Here is a 27630-nt window from a genome sequence, read left to right as displayed (position 1 = left end):
TACGAGGGGAAATGCACCAGGAGCTGTATACAAATATGGTATAGAGGTCTTCTGAGGCAGCAGTTATCAAAGTGCAGTGCTGGACAAGAAGCATCAAGAAAACTTGTTGGTCTGCCAACTTGGGAGCTTCTTGGGTGAAACCTAAAACTGGCCACCTGTACAAGAAGGGAAAGGAGAGACCAAAGGAACAGGCAGGTCATCCCAGATTGGTTGGTGGCAATTTTAATAAGCAAAGGAATGTGCATATGAGACTTGACTTCTGGTGGCCAAGAAATGAGTAGATCTCTGCATCTGCTCACCAGAATCTTAAAAGTTTATATAGAGGATTAACTTAGTTCTCTCATGTATAATGTCCAACAATATCTTACTCTCTCAAGGCTGCCTCCTTAACAATATCCCCCACTGTGGGAATGGTGGGCAGAACAATGTACACTCCAAGGATAGGGCATGGGGGATGGTGAGGACCCTCTGATTGCCCAGATCCAGCTCAAAGGTCAACCTGTGGTCACATCCTCTCAATGACCTCCTCCAACACTTGGGAACTGCAGTTAGCTGTTGGAAATGCAAATTCTTTGGCTCCACACCAGACCTACTGAATGATAAACTCTGGGAGTTTGACCCAGCCATGTCTGTTTTAACAATCCCTCCAGATAAATATACTAAATATTCCAATTTCAAGGCAGAAATATTCAGAGTTTATTAAAAAGGCAAAAATCCAACTATTGGCTTTATATGAAACATAACTGACACTCAGACATAAGTAAATTGAAAGTAAAAGACTGGAAAACTATTCTGTGCAATAATAACTGTAAAAGAGCTGGAATACCTATACTAAAGGAAGAAAAAATAGACTTTAAGAGAAGAAATGCTACCGGAATAAAGAAGGACATTTAATAATAATAGTAAAAAAAAAAAATCAGTAAATTTAGCAATTACAAATTTAGGAACAACTAACGTCATCCCCAAATGTATGAAATAAAAACTGACAGATGAGAAAACATAATTCAACTGAGGATTTAACAGCACTCTTAATAATTGATGGAACACCTAAAAGGAAGACCAACAAGTCTGTGGAAGACATGAGCAGCACAGTCCACCAGCTCAACCTGAATGAAATCTATACAATTGTTAGGAAAAAATTGTTCAGGGCAGACTTTCTCAACCTTGGCACTATTACCATTTTGGACTGGATAATGTTTTGCGAGGGACTTTCCTGTGCACTGTGGGTTACATATGCATCCAGCTTCAACCGTCTAGGTAAAAAATGGTATCCCTTTACACCATCCTGTCCTGGTGAAAATCAAGACTGTTTCCAGAAATTTCCAAATATGCCCTGGGGGTAAATCATTCCACATTGAAACCACTGGTTCACAACTGTCTTTTAGTATTTAACTGGGAATATACTATTAAAAAACTCTTCAAAATATATCATTAAAGCACTCTTACAATCTTAAACTTGGTGTTCAAGATGTCTCAGTTTTGTCTACTCTTGTCCAGTTCCTCATTGTATAGCTATCAGATGAGATGATGAATTTTTAAAACATACACATTTTTTTTAATTTGAGAAACGACATGACACAAATTCTTATGGTAATTTCTACATATGAATTATAATTCTAAGTCAAACTCGATTGCTAAGAATTCAGAGAATGATTTTACTTCATAGTAAAGAAATTTTTATTGAAAACCAAAGAAGATCAAGATACTCTACTAGTTTTAATAATTAAGGGGAAAAATCATTAAAGAAAGCCCACTTTTGTTTAATTAAATCATTTTTGAAATGTTATGAACACAAGAGTATGGTTTCTACTGATGATGACTTTTTTCAGGGCATTTTTCATATCCTGATTCCTGAGGCTGTAGATCAAGGGGTTCAACATAGGAATGATCACTGTATAGAAGACAGAGGCCAGTTTATCTGTGTCGAGAGAATGGTGAGAGCTTGGCTGTAAGTACATGAAGATGAGGGTCCCATAGAATATGGTGACTGCCAGCATGTGGGAGCTACATGTGGAGAAGGCTTTGCGTCTCCCCTCAGCTGAGCGCATCCCCAGGATGGTGGAAATAATAAACAGGTAGGAGACAAAGACAACCAGAACAGAGGAGATGAAAGTAACACCTGCACAGGCCAAAACCCACAGCTGTTTGGCGTGAGTGTCTGAGCACGTCAGCCTGAGGAGAGGCATGTCATCACAATAGAAATGGTTGATGGTGTTAGAGTGACAGTAAGAGAGGCGAAAGGTGAGGACGGTATGAAACAGTGCCATCAAAAAGCTATAGCTATAGGGGAAAGTGACGAGCTGAATGCAGATTCCTGGGGACATCACAACCGTATAGAGGAGAGGGTTACAAATGGCCACGTATCTATCGTACGCCATGGAAGCCAGTAGCAGGCACTCTGATACCATGAAGGTGAGGAAACAGCCTAACTGAGCTGCACATGCATTGAAGGAGATCATGTTTTGGTGGTATAAGAAGTTCCCAAGCATCTTGGGTGTGATGACAGAAGCATAACAGAAATCAACAAAGGCCAGGTTGCTAAGAAAGAAGTACATTGGTGTGTGGAGTCTCGCATCCGTTCTAATGACCAGGATCAGACCCAGGTTGCCTACTACTGTGAAGAGGTAGATGGATAAGAAGAGCACAAAGAGGGGCATCTTCAACTCCTGACGATCCGTGAGGCCCGCGAGAATGAACTCTGTCACCTGTGTGCAGTTGATCTGAGCCATATCTCTTCAAGGCAGCTGCCTGGGGAAGTAGAGAAAAGAGTTAAATTCAAGCTGTCCGTATATAAGTGGTGGTTTTTTTTTTTAAAGCATTTTTTTTTATTGAGTAATAGTCATTTTACAATGCTGTGTCAAATTCCAGTGTAGAGCACAATTTTTCAGTTATACATGAACATACATATTTTCATTGTCACATTTTGTTTTTCCGCTGTGAGTTACCACAAGATCCTGTATATATTTTCCTGTGCTATACAGTATAGTCTTATTTATCTATTCTACATTTTAAAATCCCAGTCTGGCCCTTCCCACCCTCTGCCCCCTTGGCAACCACAAGTTTGTATTCTATGTCTATGAGTCTGTTTCTGTTTTGTATTTATGTTTTTTCTTTTTTTTTTTTCAGATTCCACATATGAGTGATCTCATATGGTATTTTTCTTTCTCTTTCTGGCTTACTTCACTTAGAATATGTAAGTGGTGTTTTTAATCCTTTAATATCTTGCAAAGAGATTTGATGCTAATATAGAGATTGTTAACATAAGGGGTTCTGGGAACGGAATGGAGAGCACAAGGATGTAACATGTGGGAAATGCACATTTCTCTTCTCCCAAATCCATTGTCTACTCAAAGATGGGAGCTGTGGAACTGTCTGCATTTACAACTTTAACCTGACTTACTAAAATGCTTAGCTATTGCTTTCATTGTAAAAAATGTTAACATTAATAACATAAAGGAAAACAAATCTTCTGCAGTGGCACCTGCCTTTGATGGATCCTTTCTGCAGTGGCAGAAACACCATTTTATATTTTTTATTTTACTTTAATAATTTACCACTTAAAGGTCTTTACAGAGTGAAAAGTATCTTCATAGTTATGTTAACAATGCAAATGCTGAAAAGGGGTAAGCATGGAAGGTAAAATGAGGAGTTTATTTACTCCATTTTTTTTTAAACTAAACCTTTATGTGAAGACCATATTGCTTTGAGCACTTTACAGATGAAGAGGAGATTGAAACAGAAACACCCAAAATGAAGTCAGAAAGCTGGTCTGAGTACAGTTAGTTGGGTTACAAATCCACGCATTTCTGACTCAGGAGTCTACGCCTCATTATTACGCTGTCCCTTATAGTGTATCTTTTTTGTTCTATTGTGAGAAACTTAAATTATTTTCATATTTTTCTTGCTACAATAATCCACAAACATCTTTATCTCTAGAGCATGAATTACATGATCAAAGGAAATAAAACCTGATAAAAGTTTACAGTATGTTGTAATGTCATAATTTAGAATAATATTGATATTCTGTTTCCATGCGATTTGGAAATGTACATCTCTTCATGAGTCAATTTACAAGTCTCTTTCAACTTTTTTACCTGTAATCAAAGAGACAGATTTGAATTATATTTTGATGGTAATTTTTGTCTTCCTAGTTTAAGTTGAAAATCTATTTATTTTTCTTATTTATTTTGACTGGTTTTCATGACTGAATTATTGAATATCCATGTAAAATTAATTTTAACAAAGTGTAAAAATTGTAGAGCTAGGTTCTTACTACTATGTCAAATGAAATCTGTCTCTCTCACTCCTTTATCTTCTCTCTCTCTGTCTTTCACTCTCTTCCTTTCTATGTTTTTGTTTCATCTCTCTCTCACTCTTATACCTGAAAAATAGAAACAAAGCTTTCTTGAGAAACTCATATGAATTGTTTTATACGGTCTAAAAATTACATCAGAAATAAATATGGTAATAAAATAAGAGCTGGTATTCAAATTTTCTTCAGAATTTACCAATTGCTCTTTTGTATTTGCAACTTTTATTCAAATTATCAAAACACGCATTATAGTTTTTTTGTTTTTTTAATAAATATGTTTATTGAGAAACACTATTAGTAATAACCTTCAACACATACTTCTTCACCTAATTTTATCCTGAATAAGTTGTTTATCCCCTTCTGAAACTCTAATAAAGATGGAGGTTTAATGGGTAATACCAACAACACGGAGATTTGAGATAAGAACTAGTAACTCATCAGTTCTAAATACCTAATTTGCATTTAAAATAAAAGTCAAATTTGATTTTTTAAAAAGGGAAGTGAGAGAGAGAGATAAAATAAAAATTTTATGGGGAGGTTCAGACCAAGACCCTTCTTAGACTACTAGTTTTCAAACTCAAACCTTCTGACCACAAACCACAGAAATAAATACCAGTTACATGATGGTCTGGAGCAAATAATATCCAGAATAACACTCTTATTGCCTGGTATGCACTTAGCTTGAATGTTCTTCTGTGTTCTACTGTCATATGTTCTGTTTTACTTTAGTCAAATAATTTTGGCTTAGATTCTAAAAACTGAGTTCATCATATAGTAGCAGGTACAAGCAGAGTTTCAAAAACTACACTCTAGTCCACCACACACCATCATGATTTTCACAAAAGTAGATAAGCAACTTTTCCATAAACACCTCCCACTCTGATCTACAACCGAGACTGTGCATCCTTAACATTTGATTGTGTCTAACTGCTACTTCCTTGGGAGCCTACTTCAATTCACTCATTCCCTCATTCAGTAATGTATGTTGAGAACTATTAATTTCCAGACACTATGCAGAGACTGAAAAAACAGCAGTGAAAGAGCGGACAACAGACTAGATTGGAAAGAAAGCTTTATCCACCTTTTCTTGAATTCTCGCTGTCTTTTTCTCTCAGCCATTTTTCTGCACTTCCAAAACACATTACACTCACATTTGTACATAGAAATCATTTTACTATATATTAAAAATAAGGTGTGAATTATATTTAAAAGCATATGTAACTTTTCACAATCTTGTCCTTGAATATTTTTATAGTTCCAATTCCATTCAATTCTCCCAACCAGCAATGGATATCCATTGGTTCAATTAATATAATTGGTCTCTTCTTGTCAACAACACCCTTCCATGCTTCTCCTCTGTCTGTGCCATGCCTAGTCCTCTCCTCTACAAGAAAAATGAATAGTTAAAGGGAAAACTATTTCTCCTTTAAGGTCTGTTGAATTATCACCTCTTCTTTGAAGTTACTCCCCAAGTTGAGTTAACATATATCATATTTGTGTTCTAGAATCACTTTAGACATACCTCATTTATATTTCCTCTCACATTTATAACAATCATCTGTTTCCATGCCTCTTCCCCCGATAGACATTAAACACTTTACGGTTGACTACCTCACTGCTTTTGTTTTTGTTTTTAATATTTAATAAAGTATCTTCTAAATGTTAGGAAATGGGGAAATAAAGATTAATTTTGGATTAATTAATTTAAGATTAATACTGAAATTATAATATTTGACTATTTCTTCCTCTTATTCCTAAGCTGTATTCTTTGCTTTGGAAGATACCTCTAGGAACAAAGTGATGCCCTTTGTCTAAAATACTCCCCTCTAAGCCTGAGTAAAATCTTATCTACTGTAAATATAGAAAGCACAGTTTTGACATAGATTGTAATCTGATCAATCACAACCATTTTTTTTTAATTTTATCATAAGATTCTAAATTGGATTTTTTATGTTTTTTAATTTTAAACATATATATAAAAGAGTAATGTAAGTCATTATATAAATTTTCCATTTGAATGCATTAAAACATGTTGATCAGTTGCCTATTATGTATTAAGTATCTTTCTGGGTTTTGAGATGACAACAAATAAAGGTCAAAGCTCAGCCATCAGAAGCTTAGCATGTAAAGAGAGGAATCAAGCAGATTTAGACTAGAGAGTTATAATAATCTGATAGAGTTAAAAGCCGGGTATCAAAAAAACATGAAAGGAGTTCTTGGAACTAGAAGACTTTGAGGAGGGAAAGGTTACGGAAAGATTTCCTTGGGTAAGCATTATCAAAACTACGTGGAAAGATTTAAGACAAAGAAAGTTTTAAGCAGATACTATGCAAAAACCTAGAGTAAAGTACATATATAATTTCTACAAATTCTAAATAAATGACTACATCATACTTGTTCAACCTTACCTTCTAGACCTGGTTCTGTCTTTCATTAGATACATGAGCTTGGGAAATTCACTTGAACATTCTGAAGCTCAGTTTATTCATCTGTATTTATATTTTAAAAAGCCATTCGACTGGATTAGCTCTTCTTTCCCTTCTAGTCCTTTAGTTGGTTTTGTTCACATCAAACCTGGATGCTCTTGAAACTTTCACCAAAACTAATATAAAATCAGACAAAAAACACTGTTTATTTTACAAAACATACTCCAAACATTTTTTTTTATTCTAGTCCATTGTATTATTTTCTTTAATTTTTCAAATTCTTATCTTGAGCTATTGTAGTGATGATTTTACACCTCAGTGAGTCAAAGCTCACCATTCTGAAATACACTCTTCTAACCTACCTGGGGAAGAGTAGGTTACTATTTCTCCTGCTAATCGTTTAGATGGCAGTTGATTGCATGGTTTTGCCAGTGTCTCTGTCCCAGTGGATTTTACCTCAGAGCATGATGCGAGGAAGATTATCAGAAAAATTACGGTCCATGTTCCACTGGGATGCCAAGGCAGGCTGAAGATTTATTGATGTGATTCCCTATCTTTGAAGAACTGAGTATCTATAGCTCTGCTTTTAGTATAGTATTATTGCTCTAAGATTCTCTTCTCCAAATGTTATCATTAGTTTATCTTTAAAATGATTTTTGTCATTGGAGTTTATTAGCATCAGTCTTCGAGTTTGGCTTTTAAATCAGGTAGGAATATTCATTTAAAACTTCTTACAAATAACTTCTTATGAAATATGTATCCAGTTCCTCCAAGGATCTACCCTTCAATACTGCATGCACAAGACATTTAGTAAAAGCTCTGGGCATTAGTGTACATCATAATCGCTCTGACCTGTATGATGAATAAGGAGTACATTGTCCATGTAATGTGTGGGCAAAGAAGGGAAGAGTTGTGTGTTTTATATACTGGTTATGAATGTAGAAATTTCCCCTTCATTTTCTATTAAATAAATATTTAACTATAAAAAACTAGACTGCACTATAATAAAGAGGAGGTAAAATTTGTATTTCTTTTTCATGTTGTATAAACAGGGCACTTTAACTCAAAGACAAAAATATAGAAATCACTTTTGATTACCAGTGTAAGAGGGTACTCCTCATTTCCTTTAATAAATACTATTTTTACAAGATTACCCTTTTCTGTTTACAAATGAATGGTGTCTACACACTTATAGCTATAGTAAATTCACAGTGCAGTTACTATAGGCATTTTCTTTCTTTCTTTTTTTTTTTTTGATGTGACATCTGTGAATGAAAAATACTGCAAGCCGTATTAGTAAATAAAGGATGCTGTGGCCATCAAGTCATCAGCCTCTACCACTAATTCAGTATACGAACAATCAGGCAGCCTGGCCTCTGCAACCACCTCCGACTGAGGGGACTCAGAATGTGAATGGCCAGGATACAGGCCCTAGAGAGCTAGATGCTTGTCAAAGGAATAACTTCAATGAGCAGAGACACTTGTTCCCTTCCATACATAGAAAAGCACTAAAATCTTTAACTTGTGATGTCTGGCTTTCTTTAGTTAACAGTCATATTTTAATGTTCCAACTACCTGGTCTTTGCTGTAAAACTCCTATATATCCTGGCTCCTCCCCTACCTCTTCGGAGCAGTCCCTCAGAGCCATCTGAGAGGCTGTCATCTGGGCTCAAAGGGGTTCAAGTCCTCAGAAATGTCCACCGAGTAAACCATAACTCTCAACTTTTAGGTTGTGCATTTATTTCAGTTGACATATCTTTTTAAAAAAATGAATGATAAATGGAAGGAATTGAAGAAACACAAGCATTGTGATCTACCGGAGAGGGGGCTATAAAACAGATAGGACTGGGGACTATTTACTCAATAGTTTTATAAAGAAACTTCTGAGGATTAAGAAAAATATTCAGAAATTTCCTTCCAAATGAAGCTGTATTCATAGCACTACTAGTATGCACAACTTGAAATTAAAAAAAAAAAAAAAAAAAAGACACGAGGCACTTTATCATGAAACACTGAGTGTTTTAATTTTCACTATTTGAGAGTCCAAATGAAACCAAGTATTTTCTGGGATATTGTTTGTGTACCAGTTACATGACTAGTCTAGAGGTCTAAGGGTTTTTAGTAAATTAATTTCAAAAAAGGCTTATTGTTCTTCTTCACTGGAAATGTCCAGAATGGTTATATGCATGATATAAATAGTACCCCATTAATTTATTATCATACTGGCTAACTCAATTCTGATTTGATAAATCTGAGATATAGTGTGTTTAACTCTATTTATTCAGTTGTACAATAGATGTTGGTGTACACTCAAAAACTAACAGAAAACAGAAAAAAATTTTACAAAAACAGTTCAATTTTTCCTCTAATAATGTAAAGAATTTTCACAAGAATGACTCATTGAACACTTAATAATAAAAATACAGTCTGTTTATTACACATACTACAGAAGACCGATTCTTATAGTAGGGAGAAAGGAATTATTACAGATTCTACCAAGTCTAATCAAATAGTACTCAGCACGAAAGCATATTCAGTGATGGTATTCTTTATTTTTCATTAAGAAATTGTATAGATTATAACAATTGGAATAAAAAAATTGAATCATATTTGATTAGCATTCAAAATATAAATTTATCGGAAGTGTATATTTTTTCATTCAAACAATGCTAAGAAAGAGTTAAGGGTTTTATTTTAAACAACTTGTCAGTTTAATTTTGCTAACTCAGCTGTGAGAGGGTTTTAGCCATCTGTAATTCTAGTTCCTCAAGATGCCATGATCAACTATACCCAAAAATACCCAGGAAGGAAAAAAGGGAGCCAAAGAATAAGAAAGAGAGACTTACTTTTCTCAATCACTAATTTGTTGCTCCATTTTAACTTATTTTTTTTAAGCTGGTGTCTCTCCAAACTTCTGGAAATAATTCTTTCAATCTAGCTAACTGCACACTCCATGAGAAAATGAGTAAATAATGCTTTGTTTCTGTATCAACCTCATAATTCCAAGAGCTTCAGTTTATTTTTTAAATTAGTGCCTCCCAAATCTTAGCCCCTTTTAATTGCTAAGATTGCTTGTAAGCCTATAAATCAGCTTCCTAAACTTAGCTTTCTCTGACATAATGACAGCCTAACTTAACCATCTCTTCATTTACCTATAGTGCTAAGATGACATTTACTTAAAGAACAGCATGAATTTGTCAGAAATCTCTTTAAGGCAGCCTTCACATCCTTGTTTCTCAGGCTGTAGATCATGGGATTCAGCATGGGAATCACCAGTGTATAAAACACAGAAGCCATTTTATCAGTGTCCATAGAATGGTTAGTTTGAGGCTGTAAATACATGAATAGCATCGTCCCATAGAAAACTGACACGGCCACCATATGTGAAGCACACGTGGAAAAGGCTTTCTTCCTTCCCTCTGTTGAATGTATCCTTAGGATGGACAAAACGATGTTGAAATAAGATATGATAACCATAATCATGGAAAAAACCAAATTGGTCGAAGCTGATATAAATACCACTGTTTCTGCAAAGTAAGTATCAGAGCAAGATAATGCTAACAGAGGGGCAATATCACAGAAAAAATGATTGATTACATTGGAAGAGCAATAAGACACAGAGAATACACAGGATGAAGCTACAACAGCAGTGGAGAAGCTGTAGAGGTACGTGAGGGAAACCAGCAGAAGGCAGACCTGCCGAGATACCACCACCACGTAGGGCAGGGGGTTACAAATGGCCATGCAGCGATCATAGGCCATCACAGCCAACATGAAAACCTCAGCTACAATGAAAACCAGGAACCCTCCCAGCTGGGTGGCTCATTCATAGTAAGAGGTGGTGCGTTTCTTTACTAAAAAATTGATCGGCATCTTAGGGGCAATGACTGTAGAATTCCCAAGGTTGGTGGTGGCCCGCTGTTGGAGGAAGAAATACATGGGGGTCTGAAGTCGAGAGTCAACACTGGTGAGAGTGATGATGGTCAGGTTCCCTGCCACGGTCAGCCCGTAGACACCCAGGAACACAGAGAAGAGTGGGATCTGGAGGTCTGGACGGTCTGAGATTCCCGTGAGAATAAACTCAGTGACTTGGCTGAAATTCCTAGGAGCCATGTAAGAGTTTGGAAAGTCATGTCTTCAGGCAAGAAAAACAGACACGGTTACAAATTTTAAGAATTATTTTCTAGGACTGTCATTGTGTGACAAAGGCAATTCCTTGGATGAGATTTTCTGGAATTATGTATTAATCTCAGTTATTAAACTCAAGGTTCTAGGTCTAGTAAATCAACTTTGCAATCATTTGGTAAAGAGGAAAAGCAAGTATGGAAAATTAAGTAGACGATTCAGAGTCATGCATATTTTGAGAATTTATTTCCCAAAAACCTTATAAAATAATGAATATCTTATTAGTTCACAAAAAGTACAAGTCATATTTCATATTTTATGTCTCATGCATTGAGTATGAGAAAGGTTTGAGTAATTGCATGACTTCAAATAATTGAATGTCTCCTTGTGATTTCTTCGTGTGAGATTCTTGCTTTTCCTGAAGAATGAATGATCTAGTCACTATCTTGCTCCTTTTTCTTTATTCAAATCCTTCTATAACTTTGAGGTACCTTGAACTTACACATTTTACCATCCAGATTCTCTGTTAACTCCTTTTGCTCATTTGTTAACTCAGATAAACATACATGGAGATGTGTCCTCATTTCAGTTTTTTGGGTTGCTGATTCTCTGTTTAGATTAAAAAGTTGGTATCTGTGAAAATGTGACCATTTTTGTGATTTTATCCACTATGCTGTATCAGATAATACATCATTTTCTTTCCTCTCATAATTTTTTTCCTTCTTGTGCCTCAAGTTGATGTCATTCTTCATATTCTTTCCATTTTTATTTTTAACCAGTAATTTAATTTGTAGAATTTTATAGCATTACTTATATAATTTTTAAAATGTATATGGACTTAATTTTCCATTGATCTTTTTCTTCACATAATTTTACACTTTTTATATTTTTTACTGTAATAATAATAGGTTTCTTATTTTAATAAAGCTTCTATGATCCTCACATTACACATATTTGCCAAAAAATGAACATGCAATTATAATATGCATGAATATTTTCCTAGAGATATTTGTTTGAAGGATGATCACCTGCTCCTAACTACGCAAGTTAGAGCCCCTGCCCAGTTGTAATTGGTATTTCCAGTGATGGGCACCTGGCCCAGGGAAGTCCTGTCATAGTCTCTTACCTGCAAATTTGGAGTTATGTTCCAGAGTATTAACACTACATTGACATTTAGACCACAATTTAATGTAAGATGTAACCTTTAGCAAAAATTTAAGTGTATATATACACACACACATATATGCACAAATAATCATAATTGTAATTATAAAGTGGGCAAGAGGAGCCTTTTGAAAATGCTGGATATGTTTATGACATAGATTGTGGTAATGGTTTCACTGTTGTATATTATCTTCAAATTCATCAAGTTGTGTACATTAAAGAGGTACAGCATTTTGTATGTCAGTCGCATTCATCATACCTCAATAAATAGGTTTGAAAAAAGATATATATCATAAACGCCTGAACTGTAAAAGGTCAGAGCCTTTGAAATATTTTATCTCTTGAAAAAGAATAAAATTTAAAAAAAAAAGGAAAACTGTTCTCCAGTGAGAAAAGGGAATGAAGCAAGAATGCAAAGAATTGAAGCAATAAGACCGCAATAACTCCTAACATTACTGAGCATTTGTTATTCGTTTGCTTCTGACAATAAACATTGTTCTTCCCCTTAATTTCTTTGAGTCATACTCTTACTCATTTGTTTCCTACTCATGCCAAGGAATATTCAAGATTCAGTTAAATTACTTACCCCTCACCTCTGGATCTACAATTCCAATAGTAAGAAAGAGACAAAGGGCTGAAACAAAACATAGGGACAAGATAATTGTAGATTGTAGGAAGCACAGTCAGTAAATTACACACAAAGATGCATGAGGATAACCTGGGAGAACTATTTCAAACAGGACATTAAAAGAAGGCCTTTCTGAGAGGTGACATTTGAACTGAAGCCTAAAGGATGGAAAGGAACCTACTATTGAATAAACCACAGGAAGAACATTCCAGGATTCCAGGCACAAGTGTATTTCTTGAAGATGCTGCTCTGGGGTAAAAAGTAACTAAGTTTTGGAGTTTTTTCTTTCTTGTTTGCTTTTGAGAAGGAATTTAATGGATGCCAATGTGACTGGAATAATAATGAGAAAATGCAGAATTAGTAGAATCAGATGATGTAGGTCACAATAAATATTTGAATTTTATTCTAAGTGAAATGCAAGGCATTGGTAAATTTTAACATAAGTGAATAATATGATCAGCTTTCCATTTTAAAACAATAACTTTCTATTATGAAAATAATGAATTGAATGATTGGAAGGGGATAGAAATTATGAGCAAAATTTTTAGAACGATTTAAGCAGTTGCTTTAGGATACCTGGTGAGAAAATTTCTGATGTATAGTTATATTCTCAAAAAGGAAAATCATGTAAAGTTTGGGTAACTGTGTATCTAATTTTCTTTCACAGGTTATTTTTGTGAAACACACTTTTTTTTCATTTTAGCTAATATTATAGAAATATAACTGTGATATAAATAATCTCAGTGAGCAAAAATCTATTGTTTCAGTAGTGATATAATTTATTTAAATACAGAAGACCTAAGGACGCCAATTCTAATTTTGAAACATAAATAGCTGGGTGATATTTAATGATGTATTGTCTCCAAAAATGTTAATCTTGGAAATAAGCTTTACTTTAAGTAGCATATTACTTGATCATTCATAATGCCCAGTGCCTTCCAAAATGAAAGTGAAGTGGCTCAGTTTAAGGTATAGTTTTGGATCTTTTGAAGGTTATTTATAGAGAAATAAGATAAATATTTTCTACCCACCTCTAATGGAAAATCTGCTTTAGCTTCTTAGAATTTCTGTGGCAGTGAGGGTTGATGGGGCCTTATAAACCACTGAGAGCCCAATTCTGAAGCACAGGAGACTCTAGCATCTACAAATTGCCTTCTGCATCCTTTGGGAAGATGTCTTTTGGGATTGGCTCCTTCACAAGATCTCCCTGTAGGAGTTCAACCAGACACCCCTGCAGTCTTATTTTGTGGCAGTCTGACCTACATTATTGAAGGGAGCTCAACTCTATGACATCAGATTAAAGTGTATTTGTAGAGGTAACTCATTTGCAGTCAGAGATTTGTTATTGCAAAAATGCAGTATTGAAAAGCGAGAGACCATTGGGCTAATGGTGAAATTGGAACAAACTCTATCTATAAATTATATTTGTTTTATGCCACTATCTCTAGTGGGTTTTTTCCCCTCATTTTTAGTTCAAAGAATACAAAATCTGTACAGTTATTATTTTAAGAAATGGGATAGAGTGGATATTAAAAGGAGGATGTGGGGAGAGGGTAGAGCTCAGTGATAGAGTGCATGCTTAGTGTGCAAGAGGTCCTGGGTTCAATCCCCAGCACCTCCATTAAAATAAATAAACCTAATTACCACTCCCCCCGCCCTCCCAAAAAAGGAGAATGTGTCCTCCTAAAAACAATCCTCAGTAATAAAAATATTATTTTAATATTTTCTTTATGATTATATTTCAGGTGAGAAAAGGAAGACGATAACTCCTAGAGAGGAATCAAAACAATATTTAAAAATAAAGCCTTTGTGTCATGTCTATAAATTTCCAGTCACACAAATATATTTTTTAAAGACTGAATGTTTTAGATACACATTCTTGCGTGTTTAAAGACTAAGAGAATTATGTAAAAAGAAAACTGGCCTGAAGGATTTCTCTTCTTTGGGGCTTAAATCCTCTTTGTAACAATACTTATTTTTTTTGTCATAAGATTTTCCCCTGTAGGCCTTAAATTTAAAGCTGGAAGTTGAAGTATACAGCGAAATGCCATTTATATAGGGTGTATATGCATGCACACGGAACAGTAATGTATACTTTGCAAGAACACAAGAAAACAAATTCACCTTGAATACACTGGGATGGTTACCTCGTGGAGGTAGCCGGGACCGAATAAAGAAATAAAGACGAGAAATGTATTCGTTTTCTTGGACTGCCATAACATAATACCACAGACTTGGTGGCTTAAACAACAGAGATAAATTTCCTCAGTTCTGGAGTCTAGAAGTCCCAGATCAAGAGGATAGCGCATTTGGTTTCTTCTGTGTGGCCTCTCTCCCTGGCTTGCAGATAAATGATCAATCATTATTGGGTTAGGGCTCACCCTAACAACCCACGTGAACTAATTACTCCTTTAAAGGCCTGGTCTCCAAGTACACTTACATTCTGAGATACTTAGTCTTCAACATATGAATTCTGGTGGGACACAATTCAGCCCAGAACAAATTGGAAAAATAAATAAATAAAAGAGAAGGGCTTTGCCTGGCCTAAAAATGATAAGGTGTCATGACCTGAGGGAGGTACTTATTCTGGACATCTTGCTCTAGGTTTCAAAACACTTGAAAACATGCATCTCTCCAGTAGGCAGAAAACGGCTTCTCGAAATCTGCTCTGCAGAAGTCATACAAATTAGTAAAATCTACAAAAATCTTCATGAGTATTCTTAGTATGGAGGAATGCTGGAAATATGTATATGGTTTGTCAATTTATTAAGTAAAGTATAGACATATATTTAATATAAATTTACATATCCTTTAAAACTTTGTCTATATGGATTATAAAAAAAATTCTCAAGTTAGAAAAGTAAGTTGTAGGGAATATGATGTATTGGGATTTTTTAAAAGTTCTTTCTATATGAATGATACTGCAGAATGCTATTAATATTAATTAACTTTATTTATATACTGTAAAAAGTAATGGAAGTGCTATAATTTGGTAAAGAAATATATGTGACCAAAAAAGTATTTGCAGTATAATGTAAAATATTACTCTAGAAAATAAAATTTATTTATAACAGTAAATACGATTAGGGACAGCATTGAAAACTACCATGGTAAACAAAATTGATATTTTTAGAGAATGCAATTTTGTATTTCTTTTATTTTGCTTAATTTATGTTTTCTTTCTTTTTTATTTACATTTTAAAAATATTTTCCAGCTTTATACAGATTATAATTGATAAATAAAATTTGTATGTATTTCCAGTGTACAATATGATATTCTGATATATGTGTATAAAGTTGATGTGATTATTATAATTAGCTAATTAACATATCCATTACTTCACACAATTTTTTTTCTTTTGTGGTGAGAACACTTAAGATGAACTCTCAATAAAGTAAACCACAGTGTATTAAAAAGGGACAAAATAAACAAAATGCATAGATCTGGGATAAAGAGACCCTAGTTCAGATTTTGATTTAATTCCCCACAATTTTCTCTTTAAATGTTAGCATAGATTGAAGCAAGCATGACTAGGGTAGCGTATATATTTAAAAAATTTTAAAAAGTCCATTTCAAACAGCAAAGAGGAGACTAAGACATGGAATCTGTTTATTTGCTGAGTGAGTACACAATGGGAATAAAGTATTGTTAGTGGAGTCCATTCAAAATATTGGCTCTGTGTATACACGAGCCCGCGAAGAAGACAAAATAGACGTAATAAAAGTGCAGTTAACCCTAGAGTGTGTCATTCATCTCTAATCTTTGTTATCGCTGCTAAAGATTTTCAAAATATTGATGTCATTTTAGTAAATGACCAGATAACTTAATTTTCTTGAGTTTGCCAATCTTAACGCAACTTGTTTGTTGGGAGGCTATCATAAGCCAAAGTTAGCTATAGTTTGACAGTCTATGGGAGACCCAGAGTTAGCCTATATTTTTCTCACGTTTTTTTTTTTTAACATTTTTTATTGATTTATGATCATTTTACAATGTTGTGTCAAATTCCAGTGTTCAGCTCTCATGGTTTTTAATTAAAAAAAAAAAAAAACTTCCCAAATGCTCATTCTAGCCTTGAGATTAAAAAATATGAACACAATCAGATTGAAAATTCCATTCTGAAGTTCAAGCTTTATTTCTTATTCAGCTTAGATTCTTGAAGCAGCTTGTTCATATTGTGTTATAATCAGAGATTTAGTTACTTTCTTGCCTCTTGTCTAACCCACATATTTTTCATGGTTCGATTTTATTTATATTTAATATACAGCGACTGCTGTGACATATACATTACTAATTTTCTGGTTAATGGTACTCCACGTTGACTATTTAAGACTTTTTCTTTCACCTCTGCAAGTCCAAATTTGAGCAAAAATTTGTCATGATCTGCCTTACCTCTAAAAAAATTTAAGTTCCAATATGACCTTGAAAATCATTTGGGACTTAAATTATCTGGCTGCCATATTTATTCAATTGAATTGGAAAAGAGTACAAGGAGTTTTAAGAGAAAGTGTTTTATTCAGAAAAAGAGAAAAAGAATCTGGTAAAACATTCCCACTTTTTGATGCTATAATCAGAGTGACAGGGTATTAAACAACAATCTTTGGACTTAATTTGTAACTGAATATTAAGATATTAATGGGACATTTTGCATCGATTGGTTAAAGTTCTCTTCAGAGCATCTTTTACTTCTTTGTTCCTCAGGCTATAGATCAATGGATTCAGCATAGGGATCACTAGGGTGTAAAACACAGAGGTCATTTTATCAATAGCAAAAGCATGGCTGGATTTGGGTTGCAGGTAAATAAACAATAATGTCCCATAGAACACGACCACCACTGTCAGGTGGGAACTGCAAGTGGAGAAGGCTTTGTATCTCCCCTCCGTTGAGTTCATTCTGAGAATGGTCACAAGAATAAACATGTAAGACACAAGAACCACCAAGAGGGAAGAGAGCAAATTGCACCCTGAAAAGATCAAAATGATCAATTCTAACTCATGTGTGTTGGAGCAGAGCATGGATATCAGAGGCAGGCGGTCACAGTAAAGGTAACTGATGATGTTGGAGTCACAGAAGGACAATTGAAATAACTTAATGGTGAGAAATAGTGACACAAAGGTGCCATAGAGATAGGGAGTGAGTACCAGCCCCCAACACACTTTCTCTGCCATGATGACCCCGTACAGAAGAGGCTTGCAGATGGCGACATAGCGATCATAGGCCATTGCTGATAGGATGAACAGTTCAGTGATGATGAAAACCTCAAAGAAGGCTAGCTGGGTGGCACACCAATGGTAGGAAATTGTATTTCTGTGCACCACAAAGTTGATCATCATTTTGGGGCCAATGACAGCAGAGTAACCAAGATCAGTAATCGACAAATGTCTAAGGAAAAAGTACATGGGAGTATGTGGCTTGGAGTCCGAATGGGTCAAGATAACCATGCCCAGATTGCCCATCACTGTGACCAATATGCCCACCACTATATGACCAGGAAGATTCCAAAAAGAGGTGCCTGCAGCCCTGGGCTGTCAGTGAGCCCCAGGAGAATAAATTCTGTCACTTTGGAGATTGCAGTATGATTATGTTTCTCCATATGGTTCATCCTGGTGACCTGTGTGTAAAATCAGTACTGATTATACTTGAGATGCTATCTTCTAAGAGAATTTCATACATGGTGCATGAGATACAGTCATTTTTCTTTGTCTCAAATTGTAAATAAAGATTCCTCTTCCCATCAGGCCAAAACTATACACATCTACATTCACACTGCAGTGAAAGGGCCTAATGATTAGCTTTTTTGATTGTAATATAAGTTCCTGACATTAAGCTTTTGATTGCTGAGGATTTCAAAGACATCCTTCTCAAATAAATATATTTCCAGCTACACAATCAGGTAGCCAGCCTTCCCTGTCTGTTAAATTCTCTTTTAGAAAATCCTAGATGATATAGGTAACTGACTGCTTGATTGACCCTGCTTTTCCCTTCCTGCATTTTAATTCCTACTCATGTTTTAAACGCACCATTAAAAAGTGAATCTAGGTGCCCCACCCTTGACCACAATCAAGCCAGAACTCATGGTATTCTCTCTCTCCCTCTCTCCTCGGCCTCTCTGCCTGGCCCTGAGTATGCCATGTACCCTCCAGAATGTGTGCAATAAACCTTGTTTTTCAAAAGTTCCCTGAAAATTGTTGCTTAGGTGCATCCTGCAATTGTAACAAAATTCACAAGGGCTGGTCCAGCCACCACACAATGGCTCTGGCTCGGGAAATGTCTGTGGGGGCCCACTGCAAATAGTAAGGGGTACTAGAGTGCCCACAGGCTTTCCTCGTTGATAGAATCACTACCAATAGGCTGAGACTAACACGAAACACAGATTCACTGACACTTTAGTAAAGCATGTTTTAAGGGGGCAAGACATTTTGAAGACATTTTTTTGAGATAGCTACTATGGCCTACTTCTTTTTACCCAAGTCTTTTGAAATATATCAAGTGACTTATTATATTTCAGGTTTTAAAAATTTCCAAGTAATTTGTAAAAGAAAAAAATCTACACCCAAACCATAAACCTTATATTATTAACAATCACCATATCTGTTTAAAGTTGCAAGACACAAAAAGACTTTCTAAACAGTTGGAGTGATGAGTTAGACGGTGATTAGAAAAACCTCTGAGTACTGAGTACAAATTCCAGTACTTTTCACCAACTATAGCCCAGCTTGTTTTCCCAACAGAAGATCCAATGTTATAATATTTTAATTTCAGAATTTCATTGTTAATATCTTTGTCCTCATTTGCCACATCAGTTGTTTCTGACTATTGAATCACCTCGAATGATCTTCCAATCATACATCCCTCTTCTACATAAAAAGGGCTTGGCCATTCTGATTATTTATCAATGCTGGTGGATTATGGAAATTGATGTAAAGAGACCCACTGGAAAGAAGAATACAAATGAATATCAAGCACTGATAGAGAACTCATTAAATGCCAGGCATTTACCTGAGCACTTTACATATAGTGATTCATATGATCCACACAATAACTCTAGGAAATAAACTGTACAGTCAGCTGTCTGTTTTCACAGGGGATTGCTTCCAGGACCTGCTGCAGATGCCAACATCTGCAAATGCTTAAACCTTATGGTCCACCTTCCATATCCACAGGGGATTCTGCACCTGCAGATTCAACAAACCATCACTGATGAACATAGTAGCATACGTACTGAAAAAAAGATCTGCATGTAAGTGGATTGTGTAGTTCAAACCCATGTTGTTCGAAGGTCAACTGTATTAGCATAATCCATCTGAGTGTCAAGGAAACTGGGGCACAGGAAGTGAAATAACTAATGTCACCCAGGAAATAAGTGGTATTAATAAAAGTTACTCTGTCTTCAGAATATATCCTCATAAACACAGAGACATTCTTCTGCTTTATTAAGGTCACCCTAAGCAGAGAGGAAAGGAAAGTGGGACAGGAGGGACACCAGTTGGATTAGGATAGAAAAAGATTCTTGTTAAGATAGATAACTGAAGCATTAAGTTTATTTGAAAAACTGAAATGATCTAAATGCACAGAACAGAGTATCAGAGATGACATAACAGATCTGTCCTGCACACGAGTCCTACTGATGACCGGAAAGTACATTGCAAGGGGAGAAACTGTTTTGCAGAACTTAACGCCCTTCAAGCTCTACGGTGATGATTAGGTTTAAGCTGTATGTCCTGAGAAATTGTGGAAGATCAGTGTTTTCTACTCACCTTACTGGAGAATCTGCTTTGACTTTTACTGTTTTAATCCTCATTGTCTGTTGCAGAATGTTTTTAAGTGTTTTGCTATCCCCTTGAGACTCATTTTGTTAACGTTTTGATCTGATTCAAGGATTAAAAAAATGTACCTAATCACCTGAGGGAGGGTGCCTTGTATACCTGTTAATTATTCTCCAAATGTTCTACTAGGAAAAATAAAAATATTTTGTGCCTGGGTCTAATGAAATAAATTATACATCACTAAACACTGAAAAACATAAGTATAACTTTGTCATCATCTCAATTACAAAATATAATATGCATATTAGATGTATCACACACACATGCACACAAAATGCACGAGCAAATGAACAAATGACTTTGTAGCAAAAGATTATGCAATATTTGATAATACAGTGTCCATTAACCAAGAATATTTTTGATGGACATATAATCCCTATGTCAACCTATAGGTTGACAATTTCAGGTTGAATTCCAAGGATTTCTCTTTATCATTGGTTTTCAGACATTTTATGTGATGTGATTTGGTATAATTTCCTTTCTGTTTATCCTGCTTAGAATTATTTTAGCTTCTTATATCTTGGGTTATAGGGTTTCTTTTTTTTTAAATTCTGTCCAACATTCTTCCAATGGTTTTGCTGCACCATGTAATGTCTTCTTTCCACTTGGATCTACACTTAGATGTACAGTATGTAGCTTGTTATTTTTCTACAGATCGCTAAGACTATTTTCATGGTATTTATTCAGTATTTTTGTTTCTCTCTGGCTTTATTTTAGGTAACGTCTGTTGTAATGTGTTTAAGAGCAGTTACTGTTTCTTTTTCACTGTATAATCTGCTGTTACCCTTATTCAGCAAATATTAGTTTATATCTAGTACTCTATTTTCATCTCCTGAAGTCCCATTTGGTTATTTTTAATCTTTTTTTTTTTTGCCTCCTCAAAAGGTTAGTGTTTTTATTAAGTTATTCAGTATGTTGAACATATTTATAATAAATTTAAAGTCCTTGCCCAATAATTCCATCATCGTGGTCATCTAAGAATCCATTTTAATCATCTCCTGGATGAGATCACATGTTCCTGCTCTCACACACAACTAGTATTTGGGATTGAAGGCTAAATATTGTGAATTTTTATGTTAATAAGTGTTGCATTTTTTTCTGTCTTCTTAAAAGAATGTTAAATGTTTTAAACAGGGATTTGGTGGCTCTGTTTAGGACTTGTTTTCAAATTGTATGAGCAGAAGTCTAAAGTAGATCTTACCTCTGAGATCCTCTATACTGGATGCCCAGGTGTTGAACAAAGATTCTTCTTTCTGGCTTTTTGTAACTATAATGTCTTCCTGGGCTTTGTCATCTCTGGAATTATTCAGCTTATAATTCTGTGATTATTCTTTGCTAATAGATTTGTGCATTTTGACTGTAGGCATGACCAAATTAATGTTCAGTAAGAAACTCAAAGAAATCTTGTAAAATTGTTACTTTAAATGTAAATGGATTAAAGTCTCCAAAGGCAGAGACTAGTAGAATGAATTAAAAAAAAATCACGATCCAATTATCTGCTCTTTAAGAGGATTACTGTTTACACTGCTGTTTTGTGCAGAAAATACAATGAAAACATAATTGAAAAGATACCTGCCATAAAGAAAAAAAAAAAAAAACCTGGCAGAAACAAACACAGTTTGGTGACATAGAGTTTAATAAATGTTTCTGTTGGGAGAGATGGGGGATTCTGTGGAACCATTAAAGGAAGCATTGGATCAACAGCAAGGAATGTTGGGATGTTGGGGAAGGAGTGACATTTAATTGAGATCTAAAATATGAAGATTCATTTGGCTGAATATAAGCAAAACAATGCATTTACCTGTGCATTTTAATTAGCCTTTGCTCTGGAGCCAAAAAGAATGCAATTATATTTATTAGAAATATTATCAAGTAACGTTTGCCTTTATCATAGTTTATTAAAACAATATTCCGTATTGGGTATTAGGTACAAAGTTTGCATTGATTCTTAAAGATCCTATAAAAGGCGTTTTTTACTTCTTTGTTCCTTAAGCTGTAGATGAAGGGGTTAAGCATGGGGATCACTGAAGTGTAAAACACGGAGGCCAGTTTATCAGTATGGAAGGAGTGAGCAGAGTTAGGCTCCATGTACATAAAGAGTAGAGACCCGTAGAACACAACCACCACTGTCAGATGTGAACCACACGCAGAGAAAGCTTTTCTCCTGCCCTCTGCAGAACGCATTCGAAATATGGATATCAGAATCAGTACATAGGACAGTAGGATGGCCAGGAGGGAAGAGATCAAATTAAGTGCTGAAAATAGTATGATCAACAATTCTATTTCTTGTGCATTTGAGCAGAGCGTAAGTAACAAGGGGACATCATCACAGTAGAAATGACTGATGACATTAGAGCCACAAAAGGGTAAAGTAAAAATCTTAATAGTGAACATTAGAGCCTGAAAGGTACCATAGAGATATGGGATGCCCACCAGCACATGACAAAGTCTCTGGGACATGATGACACTGTAGTGCAGAGGGTGACAGATGGCCAAATAGCGATCATAGGCCATGGCTGACAAGATAAAAAATTCACTGATAATGAACATAAGAAAGAAAGCCAACTGTGTGGCACATGCATAATAGGATATGGTATTTTGATCCACAACGAAATTTACCAGCATCTTGGGACAAATGACAGTAGAATTACCAAGATCAATGAAAGCCAGATGTTTGATAAAAAAAATACATAGGTGTGTGTAGATGAGAGTCCACTTGGGTCAAGGTAATCATGCCCAGATTGCCCACCACTGTGACTGTGTAGATGATGAGGAAGACCCCAAAAAGGGGGACCTGCAGTTCAGGCTGCCTTGTGACTCCCATCAGAATGAATTCAGTCAACGATGATAGATTCTGTTGGCCCATTTAGTCCAGTTAGCTTTTCTGGGAAAAAACAGTGGGTTTATTATTAGTTTCATGTAGCGTCACCTACACAAAGTATAATATATGTAGACAGAATGGATGTTTTCTTAGTAATAGGACATTGGAAAATAATTTCCACATCTGATTTTGAAACTAAAATAAATGATAGACTCTTTTACTTCCCAAGAAAGGGTAGTCAAATGAAACACATGCTCTGTTATGACACATGAGATTCTAAAGCATCAGAAATATTTAGAATATATCCATTGATTTAGAAAAATCCATATAGGTGTTAACAGAGAAATGTTAGACTTCATTTCATCTACACAATCATATCCCAATTTTTCTTTTGTACACTTCCATTTTTGTCTGAGAATTCTTGCAGCGCTCTCAAATTGTACAAAAGTGTATATAAAGAACATAACACTGGAATTTTAAAATATTTCAGTGATAAGTGTCAACCTCTGCATTTTATGAAATTTATGTAGGAAGTCAGTAAAACCAAGTGGAACCACTCTGATTGAAGATAATGAACCTGCTTTATCTTAATCCACCTGGATTCCCTTCCCTTCACATTCAGTTTCTTCTCCATGAAACTCTGGAGCCCTGTAAGCATGATTTTCAGTTGGAGGAGTCATTGGAGTTCAACATACTCAATCAGGCAAAATGCAGGGTAGAATTATTATAATGTAATAAAATGCTCAGTTCTAGCCTGCCCAGTCCAAATGGACCAAGGCAGAAACTCCTCTCTATCAGGTGAAAATTCTGGGAGTTGTTGAAGAAAAATTTAATCAGTCGATCTAAGAAAGAAATGGAGGATTTTATTCAAACCAAATTGAGGATTATAATCCAGGAACAGCCTCTCAGAAAGCTCTGAGAACTGTCCACCTATTAGAGGTCAAAACATAGTTACATAATTTTTTGAAACAGAGGAACGTGCATTAAGTGATGTATTATTGACAGTTTACACGATCCAGCTCTACCCGTACAAGGTGAGTAGTGGGTCATGGGTCATCGTGGTCCCTGACAAGATTAGAAAGGAAAGCTCTCTCCTAAGGAGTTACCTCATTGATAGAACATTGCTCTTTATGGCTGAGCTGATGGGTATTTCTGCTGATGGGGGCGGTTTGGTACATAATGCAGGCACTCAATGCACAGAAGGGGGGAGAAGAGCTTAAAAGGCAGAGGAAAGTTTTTATGTTTAAAGTTCTTTGACTTGCCTTAGAGTATAAATTTTTATTTCATCAGAGCTGTCAGGGAGGAAGAAATTTTCCTCTACCCTTCTAAGTTCTTTTGGCTGGTCTAAGAATTAAATTGCTGTGAGACAGATTAACAGGAGAAAATCAAATAAAATTTATATACTGTGTATACATGAGAGAGACCCAGGAAATTTGAGTAACTCGCCCAAATGACTGAAGTCCTCACCTTAAATACCATCTTCAGCTAAAGACAGAAAAGGATGTTGGGGGTAGTGGTTTGAAATTTCAAAAGTGAGGGAGGCAATTCACATGGAGATGGAAAAGCAAGTATTTGGTAAACAGATGTTTGCTGGGCCATGCACAGACAATGGTACACAGCGTGAATACTGATCTCATCTCGATGCACTGCCTGAGTTTCCCTCACCACGCTAGGCAACTGTCTCTTTAGCTGCCACTGGTGATAGTTCTATTCTGGGAACAAGCCATTTATCTAATTACTTGGGGATAAGGGAGAAGTTCAATGTTTCTTCCTGAATCTTTTGGGCCTTGGTGGTTTTCAGGTGGAAATAATCCACATGCCAAAGAAACTTTTGGTGGAGGGGGGGAGTTGCTCCCCTACAGAGTCCAGCAAAATGTCACCTGGAGTATGAAGCCACCAGCGGCACTTGGCAGGACTCTAGATATCGCTCGTTTTTAGTGTGGATTTAGCCAGTTCGATCCAAGGAATAGGAATGAGGGAGGAAGGCAATAGTGAATATTGCTGAGCCATTTCTCTCTTTTTCCTGGATGATTCTGTCTGTTGTTCCTCCATTGAGTCCCATTCTGCTTACAGGATTTTTGTTTTGCTTTGTTTTTTTTTTTTTTTTTTTTTTTTTTTTTTTTACCATTTTACAAATAATAGTCAAGTGTTTCAGGACCTTCTATTAAGGTTTTCCTGCAGAATGAGAGACACACTGAGTTAAGCAAAGGAAATCAAAATTCCAGTCCCGATCTTACCACTCTGAAGTTTTCAGTGTTGCTAAGAATGATTCTAGTGTTTACTGAGTTTGTCTCCATTTTCAGTGTCAGTTATTACTTCCCTCTGAAGATGTCTTGATTCTTTGGGCTTGCCCATTCTAGTAAGAGAATGTGCTAAGTGAAAAATACAGTATTGCTAACTATACACAATGTTGTACAGCAGATCTCTGATACTGTTCATCTTGCATAATTTAAATTTCATATTTGTTGATTAGCAATTCCCCATATGATCCAGCAATCTCATTTCTGGGCATTTATGAAAAGCATTGCCATCAGGATATTAAAGTGATATTAATACCTTGCCCATTCTTCTTATTTGGGAAAGGATATCTCTGGTCATGTTTGGACATCTTGATGCAACATTTTATATACTTCCATTTAGGGCTAACCATTAGCACAGGCAGGATACAAAAATGACGCAAAAGGATGACTGCTTTTCCATCCTCAGACCTGGTGATAGCAGTTTGGAATTATTTGGGTTTCAGGGCTTTCTCCATAACTCTTAAATAATTCTATTTATTTGCCAGTCTACTAACTCAGTTTGTAAAGCCTGTTCTGAAAAAAAAAAATTAACCAAAGGGTAAGCAACCAGTAGGGAAAACAAGCAGACAACTAAAAAAATCTATATATTCATGCATGGGAGTTTATCCTTATATAGAAGGACTTGTATCCTTATATTCAAATTATGTTCATTTAAAAATATTGCAAAATTTTATAAAACATTATAATATAGTACATATTGTAACATTATGTTTCAAACATTGCATTGGATGTGTTTATATAAAACTATACTTATCAAATATTATATAGGACATATACTAAGAAAAAAAGTTTAATCTGAAATTCAGATGTGACTGGGTATCCTGTATTTTATCTAGAAATCCTAACCTTAATAGATTCTAATAGATGAGATCAGCGATGATTTTTTCAGATATTTCCAACTTCTTCTTCACATGCAATATCCAAATGCACTTTCAACATTCAGAAATCAAAAGGATATATGACATCTAGTAAATTCATAGGATTTAAAGTCCTAACAATACTGTAGTACTCCAGTTAAAAAGGGAAATAATGAACTTTTGTGGTATAAAGTATCAGCTGTCAGTGACCATAAGAGTGTCAATGGTCAGCAGCCAGAAACCATGGGAAATTACCAACACCCAGGTGATAATCAAAATCAACCTTCCTCTCTACTCACCTTTAATGAAGTACTGGGTTTTCTCCAAAATTACATTTACTTTTTCTCTGGGTAGGGAGAATATAGGCCTTTCCTCTCTCTTTGTGATGATGCCTGAGGAAATAGCATATAATTTATTCAGATGATTAAGCCCAAATTATCTCAGTGATTTTTTTTAAATTGCCTGTGGTGCTTACTAATTATCCAGGCCATCCTATATACTCCCTAGTGAAAAAAATGTAACAGGCAATTTAAGGAAAGGGACAAAATAAGATAAATGATCTGTACAGTTTATGGAGACCTACATAAATGCACTCACTCCCATGCAGAGTCGATGATTAAAGTAACAATGGAAAATACTTTGACATCAGCTTTATCCTAGTAAAACTGGAACAGTTCAAAACTCATGATACATTTTACGTGACATTATCATCATCACATAAGATTTTTTCTTTAAATTTATTATTCAGATAAAACTATGTAGTAGGCACTGGGTTAAAGATATATAAAGAAATTAAAACCTCATCTTTAAATGAGTGCTATACCTGCCTTGTCCTTTCCTATGGTAAACCCACAACGATTGTTGCAATGCCATGTATTACTCTAATAATTGCCTCAACTGTAGTGTTTCTTGAGCTGAAATCCCACCACTCTTGGGTAATGTTCAGTACAACCTCATTAAGAATAAAATCTAATATAAGATACTACTTTCCTTCTCGTAACATTTCGCTCATGCCCTCTTTCTCTATAACTTCCATATGTACAAGAATTGAGGGAAATTCACATACAGCTAAAGATGCATACATTTTGAAGAATAATTTATTTGTTCCTAATACCTAAATCAAGATATAGAACATTTTCAACACCAAAGACATCTCCCTGATGCTTTATACC

General features: G+C 35.3%; 4 protein-coding genes across 4 annotated transcripts; all 4 read right to left on the bottom strand.

Moving 5' to 3' along the window:
- Positions 1-1769: 1769 nt before the first annotated feature.
- LOC102505414 (olfactory receptor 1044) lies at positions 1770-2791 on the bottom strand. Its single transcript, XM_006176822.2, has one exon. The coding sequence runs from the start codon at positions 2727-2729 to the stop codon at positions 1770-1772; it is 960 nt and encodes a 319-aa protein (XP_006176884.2). The 5' UTR covers positions 2730-2791.
- Positions 2792-9882: 7091 nt separating this feature from the next.
- Positions 9883-10851, bottom strand: LOC102505680 (olfactory receptor 8J3-like). Its single transcript, XM_032490492.1, is given in 1 exon segment — positions 9883-10851. A coding segment is annotated over 1 exon segment (969 nt).
- A 6434-nt stretch (positions 10852-17285) lies between these two features.
- LOC102505935 (olfactory receptor 8K1-like) lies at positions 17286-18256 on the bottom strand. The gene is given in 2 exon segments (XM_032490491.1): positions 17286-18134; positions 18137-18256. Coding segments are annotated over 2 exon segments (969 nt in total).
- Positions 18257-22403: 4147 nt separating this feature from the next.
- On the bottom strand, positions 22404-23386 carry LOC102507429 (olfactory receptor 8K5-like). Its single transcript, XM_014568310.2, is given in 2 exon segments — positions 22404-23165; positions 23167-23386. Coding segments are annotated over 2 exon segments (942 nt in total). The 5' UTR covers positions 23347-23386.
- Between the last annotated feature and the right edge of the window lie 4244 nt (positions 23387-27630).

The sequence above is a fragment of the Camelus ferus genome, chromosome 10 (genome assembly GCF_009834535.1).
Source record: "Camelus ferus isolate YT-003-E chromosome 10, BCGSAC_Cfer_1.0, whole genome shotgun sequence".
Classification (NCBI taxonomy): Eukaryota; Metazoa; Chordata; class Mammalia; order Artiodactyla; family Camelidae; genus Camelus; species Camelus ferus.
The sequence above is the reverse complement of the archived record's forward strand: the minus strand, read 5'-3'. Positions and strand labels throughout refer to the sequence as shown.